This window comes from Sitophilus oryzae, unplaced genomic scaffold, assembly GCF_002938485.1.
Source record: "Sitophilus oryzae breed Bouriz unplaced genomic scaffold, Soryzae_2.0 scaffold_482_pilon_pilon, whole genome shotgun sequence".
NCBI lineage: Eukaryota > Metazoa > Arthropoda > Insecta > Coleoptera > Curculionidae > Sitophilus > Sitophilus oryzae.
Window position 1 is genome coordinate 272,240 of NW_022147065.1, and position 17,052 is coordinate 289,291.

At 33.0% G+C, this 17,052-nt stretch overlaps 2 protein-coding genes across 2 annotated transcripts in view; both read left to right on the forward strand.

Annotated features, from left to right (window-relative positions):
• The window catches only part of LOC115886300, a 159,912-nt gene extending 150,337 nt beyond the window's left edge, over nt 1–9,575 (forward strand). Inside the window, exons 5-7 of the mRNA XM_030905392.1 lie at nt 6,714–6,844; nt 7,227–7,529; nt 8,327–9,575. Of these exons, the coding sequence (XP_030761252.1) occupies nt 6,714–6,844; nt 7,227–7,529; nt 8,327–8,709 (817 nt within the window). The 3' untranslated portion in view covers nt 8,710–9,575. The remainder of the gene's footprint in view (nt 1–6,713; nt 6,845–7,226; nt 7,530–8,326) is intronic.
• Nucleotides 9,576–12,077: 2,502 nt separating this feature from the next.
• Nucleotides 12,078–17,052, forward strand: LOC115886301 (platelet-activating factor acetylhydrolase IB subunit beta homolog). Its single transcript, XM_030905393.1, has 5 exons — nt 12,078–12,254; nt 12,332–12,538; nt 12,613–12,735; nt 12,792–12,930; nt 14,070–17,052. Exons 1-5 carry the CDS (start codon nt 12,189–12,191, stop codon nt 14,210–14,212), a joined length of 678 nt encoding a protein of 225 aa, XP_030761253.1. The 5' UTR covers nt 12,078–12,188; the 3' UTR covers nt 14,213–17,052.

A 17,052-nucleotide genomic window follows, 5' to 3' on the forward strand; every position in this document is an offset into this window, starting at 1 on the left:
GGGAAATGTGATTTATTGAACTAAGATTTATATTTTGAAGTCAAGCTTCAAACGTACTAGATTAAAACACACAGATCGTCTATTTACACACAAATACGTTCTGATAGAACTAAATAAAAATTAATAAATTTTAATCACTTTAAAGTCATTAACATTTTAAGTGTTCAATTTTAGTGGCGATATATCAAGATTTGCAAAAATTAACCCTCTAAAAAAGAATAAAAATTATTTATACTCCATATTTAATTTAACAAGCATTTAGAAAAAGATCACTTTATTATGATGTAATTGTGCAATGATACAGGCAAGGATTTCATCAAGACCGAATAATACACACAAGAAAATTACCTGATTTGATGGGACGTTTGAGAGATGATGTAAGCCCATTCCGATAAACAAAGTAATCTTCCTAGTCATGGGTCTATCTAATATAATTTTAATCGTGATATGGGAGAAAACTATAAGGTTGATTCCATTAATATTTTACCTGCATGTATGTTTTAAAAGAAAAAAAAGTTAATTGAACTTATTTTCATAGATAGGTATGTAATATTTCTGATTATTAAATAGACTCTAATTTCGCCACTAGAAGAAAATCTGCAAAATGAAAAAGTAAATTTTTGTAAACACCACTGTGTTGTTCCAACGAAGACCAATTTGTCAGTGGTATTTTACAAAAAATGCTTAACGTTTCAAGAGGTATATTTCCTCCCGTCGTCAAAAGCAAAAGAAAAAGAAAAAACTAAGTGCAACGGTTCAAAAATACATTTTTTAGCAGATACATCTATTATGAACCTTTGACGTTCTGTTAAAATGACTATATAAAATAGATGGTCAACGGTTTATGTATGACGTTTATCTGCTAAAAAAACTGAAGTGATGATATCGTGATTAGCCGCCACCAAAGAAGAGTTGCAGGAAGTCATGGCTGCACTGTACTCTATTAGTGAAGAATATGGTTTGGAAGTTCCAAACCATATACTTGGAACTAATCAAACGAAAACCCAAGACGATCATCGTGGACCGCCTTTTCAACACCAGCCTGATGTCCGAACCGTGGCCAGTTCAATTACTTAGGTTTCATGATAACAAACTCTGGAGGATGCAATGCTGAAATCAGGCGCAGAGTGGCAATGGGGAGAAATGCAACAACAAAGCTGACTAAAATATGGAAAGCTATAGCAATTACACAAAACACTAAACTGTGCATTGCGACCTCCATTATTTTCTTCATAGATATGTATGGCTCTGAAACTTGGACACTAAAAGGGAGCGATAAACAATAGGATGAAGGACTGAAGGACTGAAAAGAGAGAGAGAGAGAGAGAGAGAGAGAGAGAGAGAGAGAGAGAGAGAGAGAGAGAGACCCGTACAGTACCAGACGTTCCACTTGAGCTCTAATTGCCGTCTTCGACATCGTCTTCTTCGACGACATTAAAGACAACGGGAATGAAGAAAAAAAGCAAAAACGGAGACAATGAGAACGGCGACAGTTCTCACGGGTGACCAGTGGCGTCAAAGTACGACCGTCTGGTTGCGGAAGTGCACAAAACACGAAACCATATGTGCGTTTTTTATTATATATATTTGAGGATTGTAGTTAATACATGACTAGTCAAGTGGTATGCTTAAATGGACATCTAGATCAGCGATGAGTAACCCTTTTTTACAACAGACCAAATGTCCACTTGATATAACTTGATTAGGGTTTTCCATTTTCGAGATCGGGATTCCGTTTTGAAATCCCGGGATAAGAACCTATAATCCCGGAATCCTGGGACTGACTATCTAATGAGACATTTAATCTAAAGAAATACTTAATAAAATGCAGCTATATACAGGGTGGTCCGAACTGTATTCTGGAAACTTAGGCAGCATATTCTGCAGATAAAAATAAGTAAAAAAGTTCATATAAATGTTTGTCCTAAAATGCTTTGTTTCGGAGATACAGGGTGTAGAAGTTTAATTTTGATTTCGATTTTTTTCAAATAATTTATGAAGTAACGTCAATATTCGAATAAAAATTGGTGTCTGGTTTTTTTTTGACATGAAAAATTTGATTTTGATGTCAATATGACTCCTACTTGTAGAGGGCGCCACCTACATATTTTTAATTGGTTTGAAGAGTAGTAACTTTTCGTCCGTACCTGTATAAAACTACTGAGTAAAAAAATATACATTTACGACGGTTTTTACGTAAAAAAGCCTCTTGGTAAAAATCGCTACAAGTAATGATTCGCCAGATATTTAGAATCGAAATTATAAATACCTGTCATCATCTACATAAATCAAACATTTTGACTAAATAGTTATTAGACTGAAACCATAAATTTGATATTTTTGAGCCAAAAGTTCTTTATCATCATTTTTTCGCAGAAAAGTTAATTATTAATTTAAATAAATAAAAATTTTCCAAATTTATAATTTCAGTCAAATAACTATCTACTCAACATGTTTATTTTTTGTGAATAATGACATGTATTGACTATTTCCATTCTAAATATCATGAGAACGGTTGATCGTAGCGATTTTTACCAAGAGACATTTTAAGTACGTAGAAAGTCACAGAAATGTATATTTTTTCACTCAGTAGTTTTATACAGGTACGGACAAAAAGTTATTACTCTTCAAAACAGTTAAAACACATATAGGTGTCATCAAATCCAATCAAAATCAAATTTCTCACGTCAAAAAACTCCCAGACACCAATTTTCATCCAAATATTGACGTGACTTCAGAAATTATTTGAAAAAAATCGAAATAAAAATGAAACCTGCATCTCCGAAACTACGCATTCCAGGACATACAACCCTGTATACAGGGTGGTTCGAACTGTATTCCGGAAACTTTGGCAGCATATTCTGCAGATAAAAATAAGTAAAAAAGTTTTTATAAATAAATGTCCTAAACTACTTTTTGTTTTGTTTCAAAATTCGGAGACTTTTCAATCCATCGGTAAAGATCAAAGTGTCTATGTTTTGTTCGTATATTTTGCGACAAGTTGTCGGCGCAGTGTGGATGGCGTGTGCTGCCAACAGTAGGAGACCAGTGAAATCACACACGGTTAATAAAACTCATTCGCAACAACTAAACTTTTGACTTTGTTGTATTTTTGTCATTGCGGTGTGGACAATTTGTCTCAAGTTTGTCTTCTCAGAAGTATCCATCTTTTGTGACAAGTTTGTCTTGTTTTTGTCTCAAAGTCGTGTTTTCTTTTTGTCGCCTTGGTCCTTTCCTTCCACTCTACGAAGGTAGCCGAAGAAGAGATTTAGAAATTCAATATGCTAAAGAAGTTCGCAAATTTTTCATGGCTCATATTGAAAAATTTTTAGTTCATCCTCAATTAAATATAGAAATAATGTGGATTTTTGCAAATATTGTGAACCTATAACTTTCGATTCTTTCTCGTGATTTCTTCTTCTTCTGTTAGCAAGAAGCTTATAATTATTTCTTGTTCGTTGTCATTCACTGTCGAGAAATATTAAAAAAAACACGCTTATCACCGCAGACAGGACTCTGGAAGTGACTGATGAAATTCGATTGGCAAATACGGGTGTGGTAGGGGCAAAAAGAAACAAAATACCGAATAATGCGGCGCGTGCGGCGCGTTCGGTACGGCTCAGTGTGCGCGACAAGAAAAAAAAGTGCGAATCGTGAGCACGTGCGGCGAGTGCGGCGCTGGTCAGTGTGCGCGTACCTTTCAGTGAGCGGGCACCCAGAGTAGGAGGACTTTATTTTCTTTGCCTAATTTGTCCAGCTTCTCTAGGCATTCTTTGACCAACTTCGAACTGATGGTTACTAAATTGATCGCTTTTAGTGCTACTTGACTATCGGACAAGATGGCTATTTCTTCGTTTTCGATAGTTCCTATCTAAGATAAATTGTACGCGTCTTTCGAAAACGTAGATTTCTGACTGAAGGATGCTAGGGTAGGTGCTCTGCTATGGTTTTGGAAGCATCATTATACTACGGTATAGTCTGGTCTTTTACATGCTGAGAAAACGTTTCTCTCTTCCAATCCTTTTTGTTGCTCAATACTACAGTGAGGTGTTTCTTAAAGTTGTTCTATAGGGTTAAGATTAGTGATGGGATAACTCTAGCGAAAATTCGCTTCGAGTATTATTGAAATAACCAACATCGCTCGATTATGAACGAGCGACGAACGCAAGCGATCCTAGAATAAAATAAATTGAAATCCGATTTTAATGTGACATACTCGATAAAAAGCCGAGTGAATTTTCTACATATATTGCAGGTAGCAAATTTATACGACGCCGTATATAGGTATATCTATCCGTTACGTATCCGAGGGACAACATTTTACGACCTACATCGACAATGATTGAAATAAACTAAATCAAGCGATCAAGCGAACCGCTCGTCGCTTGCTACTTGCTATTCATTACCGAAAGGATATGTGTCCTGCGCACGTAACTTACTGCTTGACGCTTGGCGTTAACGAGTACTTAACAATGACGGACGAAAACCCGTACTTCTAAATACGAGCGATATTTCGCTCGAGCGATCACTCGGTTATTGCAATCGCTTGAAACTCGAGTACTCGATTATTGAAATTAATCGATTTTTCCCATCACTAGTTCAGATTGAATAATTCCAAAGGAAATCCTGCATCATATACTGGCTTTGTACAAAAGATCCTTTTCCACTGCCACTGTCATTTAAAGACACATACACACACCGGTCGGACCGGTGTCGTATGCCCCTCGTTTTTTCTCTCCCCGGTACCGCCGCGGCTTAAGAGCGAGCGCGTATACCGCTCTTCGACACCAATTACGGCTAATTATCCGGGGCGACTCTGCGAGACAAAGCCGCCCGTGATCGGGCGACCCCTCCGCCATTATTTCCGGTACTTTTGCGGCGGACCGGATCGCCACTCGCGGTACTGCTCGACTCTCGTGACGGATCGGCCGATACGCCAACTTCGTTTATTATGTATTTTCAGTCACGTTTTCTGTTACGGGGAGAACGCGCATATACGAGTACGTACTTTGAGCTCCGTGAATCTTACTTATAGAACTTAACTACACTTTGTTTGTAATCGTACTGTAAATAAGTAATAAGTACTACACTTCCTCAATCACATGCAAATTTTGAACTGACCAAATATAGGGTGCTCTTAGGGTCTTAGGGTGCGTTTATGTTGGAGCCGCGATAAACGATAAGAGCAGCGGTAGTAGCGAAGAAACGAATATTATTATATTAATTTATATGTAGGTGTTTATATTGGAGCAACGCGTCGAGACACGGTTAGCAGTTGAGCAACGATAAGAGCAGCGCTAATTCACTGCTTTTATCGTTTATCGCAGCTCCAACTTAAACGTACCCTTACAAAGTGGTAAATAGGTTTTTTAAAGGACTACGTATGCTAAATACAGGGTGCTACAAATTCGGGGTACAAGCATTGGCATCTCGGTAACCGTAATAAACTCATCGGCAAAAAAAACCGGCCACTATAGACTACCTACTCCCAATTTCAAAGTTGGATTTCTCGCGAACCACTCATTAGATTTTGATGATTTTTTTTTAATTGTAAATTAACTCCTTAACGGATTCTACGTCAGAAATTTTTATTCCGAATTTATTTTGAGCATATACAGGGCACAGCAATAAGACGAAGTTTTTTGCCCGAACTTTGTATCACCCTGTAGGGTGCAGCACTTGTGCAGCTATTGTTAAATCAAATCACATTGTAGCCTCATCTTTTGTGAGCATTTTTTTAATCACATTATCTCTGTATTGGAGATACGCTGCTTTAAAACGAACGTCTCGGAAAAATGCTTCGCAGGCAGAAAGTTTTATGTGTAAATAATCAAGGCGACATAGGCGAAAACGGATTTATAGCAATAGCTACTACAGCTGCTGCACCTACAGGGTGTTAAAAAGATGCCATCAAAAAAGTTTTAAAAATTTCAAGGATCGCTGACTTTTTGGAAAAAACGTCTTTTTTTCTGAAAATTAATTTCATTTTTTCCTGTCGTTATTTTTGAGAAAATAAAAAAAAACCAATTGCACATTCTCATAGCCACTTTGTTAGGGCTATCTGACAGAATTTTTATATTTTTAAATTAGCTGATAATTTGCGAGATACAGAGGCCAACTTATTTTTTTTTAAATACTGACCTGCATTTTTTATTTGCGGTTTTAAAAGAACTTGGTTTCCTGAGCAGTTTGTTTCGTTCTTTGTTTGTCCGAGTTCTTTGTTTCGGAAATTTGAACACAATTTATTTAAACTAATTTCAAGTCCGGCTCTGTTTTTTTTAAATATTTAATTTATTCAATGTTACAATATTGATAAGCTTTCAAACTTAACAATGACGTGGGGTAAAACATTGAATACGGAAAATCAAATGCAATAAAATATAAATATAATGTAATTTAAACAATCAAATAATTTCCCCGGAAGATGGATTGGAAATGGTCGAACAGTATAATGGCCAGCGATAATGGGGATCGAAAATGCAAAATTTTCAAATTCGCCCTATATTTCAGAAAACAATGAGTCTAGAACAAATCTGTATGTATCACCTTCAAATTCAAAAAGTAGTGTGATGTGAAAACCGCATCTATTTGTATTACTACCCATAAACGAGAAACCCCATAAAACACACGAAAATGGGACACCCTGTACAAACCAACAATTTAAGGCCAGGCTGGTTTATATTGTGAATTTTTATTTTCATTTTCTGTTTCAGGGAGGACGGACAAACGTACGGGACGTACTTAGTGATCCCTAAAGTGCGAAAAGATGACTATGGTGTGTACAGGTGCCAGATTGAGAAGCCGGGCACATCTATCTTCAGGGATGTTGTTCTAGATGAGAAGAGTGAGTGTTTGTGAAAATAAATTGCTTACTAAATTATGCTTTTAGTAACTCTAGAGATTTGGTAGAAACCGTTATAGCAAATTATCAACTTTTAAAGTTTCAATCAGGAATACCTAATTATATTCTATATACTGATATATAGGGCTAGTCTTAAATAAGTGCAAATATTTTTAATGATGTTACGAGTATATTGCGACCACAGAAACACGATTATGATTTTATTTCAGAAATTATTTGAAAAAAATCGAAATAAAAATGAAACTTCTACACCCTGTATCTCCGAAACTAAGCATTTTAGGACATACATTTATACGAACTTTTTACAACCTAACCTAACCACCCTGTATAATACTAATTATTTAATTATCTTGTTCAATTTCAGGCAGAGTTCTAAATTACATCAATCCCAATCCATTCCCGCTGAAGGAAATGGTACTCTGCTCCATCATCATCGTTCTCATTCTCACCACATTCATTGTCCTAATCAACCAATACGGCTTGGCTTTTCAAGTCTATATGAAGGACCGATTCAGTACAGTTGAAGATAACGATGGCAAAACACATGACGTGATGGTTGCTTACGCCCCCAAAGATTCCGAATTAGCTTTAGGCGTTTTGGTGCCCACATTGGAAGGTCGAGGATATCGCTGTACTACCAGAGAACTCAGTGCTGATATAACGAATTGTAAGTATATAAACGATTAATTATAGTCCTCGATCACTTCCGATCAATATCTCGCTACTGGGTTGGTTGGTTGGTAGTGGCGAATAGGCTTAGTACATTCTCCACCGGTGCTGCCACCATCGGAAAGAATATCGTAGTAGTACTTACACATAACACGGGTTTAAATAGCGAGAATACGAAAAATGTATTATTTAGTTATTCTAAAAGTGTTAGGAAGTATAATTTGTGAAAATTCTAAAAATAAAAATAAAAAAATAAATATTGTGATATCTTCAGGAGGTCTAACTTGTATTATACTTTATTATTCCACTTAAAAAAACTTTTTAGATAAATTCAACTACGGGGTAGCGAGCATAGTTTTAATCACCGGTTTTGAATGTTATTGCAACCAACAACGCCTGAATTACGCTCTCCTTTACAACATTTTTTTAGCAATTTTATTAACATTTAAAATTGTCAACACAACACGACGCCTAGTTCGAATTCTTACCCTTAATAACCGTGGGTTTATCTGAAAAAATAAAAAAGTTATAGAGATGAGCCACTTTTGGGACTCACCTTGTACTTTGAATATCATAGATCGTCATTTCCAGGCCAACCGAGTGCCATTTTTTCGATCATACGTGGAATGAACTAAACAGAATCTTTAGTTTTTCTTTTTACACTTCTCGGTTGTGGTATGCTTCAATCTAAAAATTTTTAAAGTTTAAAAAAATCCTATATTGTTGTCAAATCTTACATTTGTACATTTGTATTGTTTTGAAATAATTTTACGTTAACATATTTATTTATTTCAGGGAGCACGGAATTATCTGGTCAAATCCACGTATGTCGCAGAGTAATAACGCTAATTTCACCGGCCACTGTCAACGATTCGTGGATATCGTCGAATCTGTACCAAGCCCTCAAACAACTACAAACTCTCGATGCAGCTAAACTCATATGCGTAGCTTTGAAAGAACTTCCATTTAGTCAAAACGAATCCAAGAACTCCGTGGGAGAGACTCTCGCTTCTCTGGCAAGGTCTATGAACGTCATCCAATGGCAGAGATCTAGCGACGAATCTTTTTGGCTAAGGTTATGTCGCGAACTACCACCGAAAAGATATTGCGTCACTCAATCATCTCAGAGACCAAGACTGACATCAGAACGAAGCTTCGACAGCCTGGTAGTGGCTTAAAGCCATTTCATTTCTAATAATCAGGTTCAAAAGTCTTCCAAAACGTTCTGCGTCTACACGATGTCACAACACTGTATGCAGTATTTTTATTAATAATTCGACTGGTACGACATTTAATTTTTTAAGTTTACAAGTCTGTGTTTTTTTATTTTTCTACTTACAATTAAGTTGTGAACTTTTATTTATTGTTTGATACTATTTTAGTGGTTAGCTAGTTATTTATTTGTTTTGTATTGGGCTAAAATTGTAGTCGAGCCGCAAATTAAAATTATTACATTGAAATTACTTTAATTGTATTTATTATCTTATCTACTAGTATCTTGTATATTTTTTAAATATTTTTGAAATTAGCATGAACTTATTTATATGTAATAAAATGTATTAGCAATGAAAGAATTAGCTCTTATTATGTTGAATAGAAATGATTGTATTTTACGTAAAAAAAGTAAAATATTAACATTATTCCTCATCACAATTTTATATAAAATACATAAAATGTCAAAAAGTATTAATACCATAAACAAACTTTTAAATTAATTTGGGTTAATTTATTTTTATTTATGTAGATAAAATAATAGTTTTTAGACATTTTTCATAGAAATATAAATACTTAATATCCCAAAGACAATATGAAGCCTTAATTACTGTTCTCTGCCAAAATTATTTAACAAGAAATGTAAAATAATTTTGTGTATTGTATATGTTTTTGGAGGGCAAGTATGATTAATTCGACAAAATTTAATGTGATTTATAATTATTGTATTATTGTAAAAGATTAAGATTAATATTTATAGTGATTGAAAATGTATAATATTAATTTTGTTTACCTATGTGATTTATCAATATATATTAACTTTATTTTCTAAGCATATGCCTATTTTTTTAAATATTAGAAATTTAAAAAAATAAATTTTGTGAATATCGAAATTGACTTTTAATTCACTCTAACTTTATCAATAATTTATCATAATATGAATCATGTAATAAAATGGATGCTCAGTAAATGCACATGTGCACGTGAACAACCACATTTAATGCCTTTTCTCGAGAATAAAATCTAATTTAAACTTTATTATTCTTTCATTTATATAATTTTTATTCCAACAATGATTATACTCAAAAACTTCCTCTAATTTCTTATCTGGTGTTATGGCTTATACAGGGTGCTGATATCAGTGCTGTCGTTAGTTTTAAGAAAATCAAAAAACTAATTGCACATTCTCATAGCCACTTTATATGGGCTATCTGATAGTATTTTTAGATTTTCAAATTAGCTGATAATTTGTGAGATACAGAGGCCAACTTAGTTTTTTTAAATACGGACCTGCATTTTTTATTTCAGATTTTGAAAGAACTCGGGGTATACCGAACTCGGTCTCCTGAAATATGCCACAATTATTTTTTTTTTGTTTGGGCCATTTGAACACAATTTATTTAAACTAATTTCAAGTCCGGCTCTGTTTTTTTTTTAAATATTTAATATATTCATTATTACAATATTGATAAGCTTTTAAACTTAACAATGATGTGGGGTAAAACATTGAATATGGAAAATCAAACGCAATAAAATAATAAAAAATAATATACAAACGAATACATTACTTCACGTCATTTGTAAAAGTGAAATCAATACATCTCAACATTTACAATAAAGAGTACAAAATGCATTCGGACATACACATATAAGAAGAAAGTTCAAAGAGCTATAAATAAAATTGAACGAAAAATAAATTTGTGCAATAGGCAGGGTGGTAACCCTTTCTAACATGTAGAGCATTAGAAACTAGTTTGTAGAAGTTGATTTATTTATAATAACTACGATTAATATTACGAATATTATTAGATCGCACACTGAGATTTCAAAGTCACAATAAAAAAAGTTAAAAATAATATCTTTAAATTGCTGAACTGGATATAATTTATTTGAATCTTCCAATTGGCTCGATTTTCCTTATTCAATGTTAATTAGCTCTGATCAATATTGTTGGGATGAATATAATCCTTGAAGGATATAATCAGATTAAATAATTTGAAAAACCAGAGTCGGACTTGAAATTATTTTAAATAATAAATTTATAGATTTGTTGTTATTAAGGTACCCAAAACAAAAAAAGTATAAAGTGTGGCATATTATTGTATTCAGGAGACCGAGTTCTTTCAAATCCGGAAATAAAAAATGCAGGTCCGTATTTAAAAAAATAAGTTGGCCTCTGTATCTCACAAATTATCAGCTAATTTGAAAATTTAAAAATAATCAGACAGCTCTAATAAAGTGGCTATGAGAATGTGCAATAATTAGTTTTTTGATTTTCTTAAAAGTAACGACAGGAAAAAATAAAATTAATTTTCAAAAAATTCCGTTTTTTCCAAAAAACTCAGCAATCCTTAAAATTTTTAATTTTTTTTTGGTGGCATCTTGGTGAACAACCCGAAAGCGCAACTTTGCCCCAATTTAACTATGTTCGTATCTATTACGGTTACCAAGATACCAATGTTCGTACCTCGACTTCGTAGCACCCTGTATACAGTATGATCGTTGATTGAAGAAATAAGAAGATGCGTAACCTTATGGACGATTTTACGGCACAAAACCTGTCCGAGATGTAGTTGGCGTTACCGTCAGCCTGTCCGAGATTTAGTTTAGCTGTGCGCCGCTGCGCGCTGATATTCGTTTATGGCGCAACTGATAAAAGATACTGTACCGTAACAGATCGTAGTTCTCCTTTCAGTCGACAGAGTGGTGGACCGAGACAGTGTTGCCAGAACTACTGACTGATTAATCAGTAGATTTACGGATTATTATTATTAATTAGTTAAATCCATTGGCCAAATTGTTACCATTTGTATTCAAACAGTGCCGTGCCAGAGAGTTAATATAAAAAATGCAGAATTAAATAAAAATTGGCATTTTAATTGCATCGCATGCATCGTTCATGGTGTTCACACTGGACATAGGGTGAGCGTAGGGTTGTCAACCGTCCTCTATCCCACAGGACAGTCCTCTTTTTGATTATCTGATCTGATCCCAATCCTCTGTTCTCTTTTCTGTTACGTATTGAAAAAGTTTTCTTTTCCACACACCAAAATCAAAATAGCGAAACGCGCGTCCAGTGTAAAAGTAAAAGTGTTTTGGTGTATTGTGGTGATTTAGTGTTTTTATCATAATGTTCACCCATGAAAATCTACAATCTAGATACGGCACGGCCAAAGAATATTATAATTATTATTCGAATTATTCGAGTATTAAAATATTCTTTAATACGGCTCTGACCTCTGACGTAAAATAATCCTGAACTTATCGCTAGATTTCTTCCTTTTCTTTTTTGATGAGTCAGTAGCAGCTCAATTTAGTGCTTAAAGGCCATTTTTTCTGACATTTGACAGCAATATGCTATGCTAACTTCTGTACGTTAAAATATTTGAGAAAAAACAATTTTTAATTAAGTTTCTTAATTTCTTAATTTTTTCTATAATTAAATATGAACATATGTAAAGTTCCAATACCAGTCGAAGACGGAGATGGTGATAACCGCTGGTTAAGTATCGTAAGTTTCTTTTAAACTAAAATTTATATTGAAGTTGGGTTAGCTTTTCATTAATTCTGGTCTTTATTTATATGCAGCACAATAGGTTTTTATCGGAAACTAGGGAAAAAGATGCAGAAGTAATTTTTATTGGAGACTCTATAATACAAGCTTTGCAACATACTGATGTCTGGAGTGAATTGTTTGTTCCTTTGCATTGTTTAAATTTTGGAATACATCGTGATAGGGTGGAAAATGTTTTGTGGAGGGTACAGAATGGAGAATTAGATAACATTAAACCAAAGGTAATTTTCCTGCTTATGGCAACTTGGAAATAAAATTCTCCTGGATTTTTAATTTACTAACATAACTTTTTTAGGTAATAGTTGTTCATACTGGGACTAATAACTATAATAATACCCCTGAAGAAATTAGGGATGGAATTCTAGAAATAGTCCATTTAATAAGAGAAAAACATCCTGATGTGTATATTGTTGTCCCTGTAAGTTGTTAAAGTGTAAACAAAATTTAGATATATATTGAGATATGTATTTTTAGACTCTTTTACCGAGAGGACAAAATCCAAATCCATTAAGAGAAAAGCTTCAGCAAGTAAATGAACTTCTTAAAACCAGTTTAGAGCAATTACCAAAAATAGAACTGGTTGTTATTGATAAAGGATTTGTTCAACCAGATGGTAAGAAGTAAATAATTGTAGATAAATTATTAGAATTTGCAAATATAGGTATCAAATTTCTCTAAAATTATATTTCCATATAATATAAAAATAGTTCATATAGAGATCCACCTACCACTACGTTCTGATGTAGGTATAAAAGTAACTACAATTAACTAAAAATAATGTAATTAATAAATTAATTATTTATATTATTATTATTAATAAAGGTTCCAATGCATCAATTTTAGCATTAGAGAAATCAGGAGATTAATTCATTTAAAATGTCTTTACATTTTACCATTCACTAATACTAAAATCGATGCATCGGAACCTTTAAACGCAAATATCTTGAAAACCAATCACCGTTTTGAATTAACCAAAGAGCACCTTTTTTACATAAAAAAGTCCTAGCTTTAATTTTCATTTATTGAAATTACTGTATCTATAAGGATAAAAGAAGTACCACCTCCACCCTAATGGAAAGTACTGTTTCAGGGCTGTTACAGAATTTTACACAATTGCCATTTGCTTTGGCATTAAAATGTGTGTAAGAGTAGCAAATTTCAGGAAAAACGGTTTATCGATGTTCTAAAAATAAACAAAATAGAACTGGTTGTTTCTTACTTTTATTCTTCGGGAAGCATTTTAGGGCATATGTTCATAGGAACTTTTTGATTTATTTTTATGTGTAGAATCACTCACCACAGTCAGATACACTATTTTTGACATCATGTATATGTAGAGTGTAGAGTTAAGATATAGGTACATATATTTAATTGCAATATCCCCTTTTAGCTAAATCATGTTCTTATTACAATGATTCTAATTACTTTTAAGGTTATAAAGACTATATTCTCAAAAACATATGAATAATTATAATATAATCAAAAATACAGAATTATAGTGTGATAAAAATATATGTCCTAGATATTTATAATCCAGACAGGCTTATTATAACAGTTGTATCTGTATCAGCTTAAAGTGTCATAACATAACAATCTAATAACAAGTTATATTTGAATTTGAACAGACATTTATTGTGCGGGAAAACTTTCCTGAAAGGACAATTGTTCTAAGACAAGGAAGGTTTTAATTTCATACTTGAGATATAAACAATTTACATTAAAAGTTATTAATCTCTTTTTTATGATCTGTAGGGACTATAAGTCACCATGACATGCATGATTATCTGCTCCTCACTAACGCCGGAAGCAAGAAGGCCTTCGAACCTCTACACGAACTACTCCAACAATTACTTAACGAAGGTGAATCTGAAAAAGAACTAACTATATCTGAATAAGATTTAGTTTATTGATGTGGGTTAAATTTCAGCTGCTGGCCCTTTTTTACAAAGGTTCAACTTTTCTTATTGCTTTTTTAGAATTACCCGACTAAAAAATGCAACAATTAAGAAATGTTTCCGAATTCGGGATTATGTATTTTTGTTCTCTACCTTTACAGGTATAGAAACTAAAACTGATTGTAATATTGAGGGAATATGTAATGTGAGGCTTATCATAGATTTATTTTTATTAGTGATATTATGAAGTAACATTATTTATTTAGTTCTTAAGCAACACCTGATTAAGAAAAAAATATTTTTTGCTAGTGCAATTAGGCAGCATATTTATTTATCTGTTTTTTTCTCACTAGATAACTATAATTTAACTAATCTGTAATATTTTATGCAGAGTGTACTTCCAGAATAGCACTAGTAGGTAACAATAGTAGCTGTTAATTTTCCTTTTTATTGTTTATGCTTCAAAAGCTCGTATTTGTGATAAAACTTCTATATGCAGGGTAAAGTAATGATGATATAAAGTAGATTAAATTGAAATCTGGTTAAAACACATATAATTTGAAATGTACAGGGCTTTCCAGAAAATTATGACAAAAGAACTGTGTAAATTTATTTTTGAGATTATTTGATAATTGTTTGATATACTTCTGGATTCAACTTAAAAGTGATTTATTTTTATTCAGATCGTTATAACTAGGTTTTCCAAAATCCCAAAATTGTTGTTTAATCCCAAAATCCCGATATTAAATCTCCTGGAAAAATTTAAATGTCCAATTTAAAATTATTCGACTTTATACACTTTAGTCTTTCAAAGATTATATTTTATTTATACTAAGCAGAACGTCAATATCTAAAAGTTACATTTTCCTATTTGCTATATTTTTTTTTCAACAAGAATTGATTTTTTTAATCACTAAATATGAATGTATGCGGAAAACAAAGTATTTGTCTATTTTAGTAAAGCTCTTTGCTCATTTTCTTTTTCATATATTATGTAGCTGCATTATTATTTAAGTATTTCTTTATATTAAATTTCTCATTCTAATAGTCAATCCCGGAATCCCAGAATTATAAGTTCTAATCCCGGGATTTCAAAACGAGATCCCTGAAAATTGGAAACCCTAGTTATAACTAATAGATTACAGTTTTTAAACATTTCTTGATTTATGAACTGGTATATACAGTGTTTTTTTTTATAGAAATCTCTGCAATCCTGGTCGAAATGTTCTAGTCAATATTCAAGTATTTCATTTCGAATATATTTGCTCAAGAATAAAGTGGTAGAATTTCTCAAATTGCCTAAAAAGGTATTCAAAAAAGTTGTTATAAATACTCCTATTTAAAGTCAGCTGCCTAGTATGAAAAAAATATAATGGTTTTATTTTTTTAAAACCCTGCATTTGATTAGTATTGACATACTTCATTGTAAACACTATATCATAGTTCGAATAGGCCCATGCAGCGGCATTGGAGGGTTCCACCTGGAACCCACTTTTAGTAAATACACTACATCATATTTACTGATAACATAATAACATGTAGAAAATTAATTTAATTGCAGATCTAATAATAACCCATAACACCACTCACTTATTTTTGAGATAGCCTGTACATTGAATATATTTTCCTGAAATACGTACTAGTACCTGAGTCTTATCTATGCTCAGAACTCCAATGGACATCGAGTTGGCGAGTCATCAACTCGAGGGAGGAGGGTCATGGCCCAATAGGAATTGACCTCAAATCCAAGGAGGCAACAGAGAAAGAGGGATATATCCTCTATTATAGATTCGGGACAACACTGGTATCAGGTCTAAGGAGAGACCAAGTTAAAGAGGTGGAGAAAATGGAGACAGATTCTCCAGCTCCTTCACTGGTACCTCAGCCGGAGGCAAGCTCCTCGACTGTGAAGCCCTTCACAGTCGAGGCGTTCATTGCGGAGGGCCAATTCCAGTCGTGGAAGAGTGTATACCCTTGGAGAAAAAACAGCTGTTAGAAGAGGATGGGAAATACCCTGTCTCACCTACAACAGGAAAATACATGTGATGGGTTATAGACTGTGTGATGAGTTATAACTCAAGGAAGGGGGGCACAATATATCTTTCAGGTCGCAGTGATTAACCCCCCATCCCTCTGACTCATTCTACATTCTATTTTGGGTCTGCACTTAGGCGAAATCTGTAAGTTTTTTTTATTATAAAAGCTATAGAACTCCGACGCATTGTTGCGAGACCCTCTATATTTTACAAAATATGTATGTTGAATTATATTAATGAAATAAGAAATGTTTGACTATTGTTTAACCGAAAACATGGCCAAAAAACTTTAACTGAAATTTATTAATAAACGGGTTGAACAAAAATCCTGTATTTAAATTAAGTGTTGCAATTGAAGAATCATCTGATAATTGTGTTTGTATATGTCAGATGTCAGTGCTATTAATGATAATCCACTTTAGTCAATCATTACTCACCCTGTATATTAAAAAAAAATGAATGAACAGTTGCATTCCAAAAATGGCTGGTGACTTAAAAACTTAAACCTCTGTAAAATAATTCATTTTTATAATATTTTATAGTTTTGGTAAGTGCATATTATTTATGTGATGTGGTACTTAGTTTAGTACAAAAGAAGCTGATCTTTAATTTTTTTATTTTACCAAAGACTTTATTAAAAAACGTCAAAAACTTGATTATACTCCTGAGTTAATAATTTATTATTTTTATTATAATTTTTTAATTTATTTTTTGTACAATATATAGGACTGTGAAATGTGAATACATGCTCATTACATGTTATATACAAATTGTGAAAATAAAATAAGCCATTTTTACTACCGA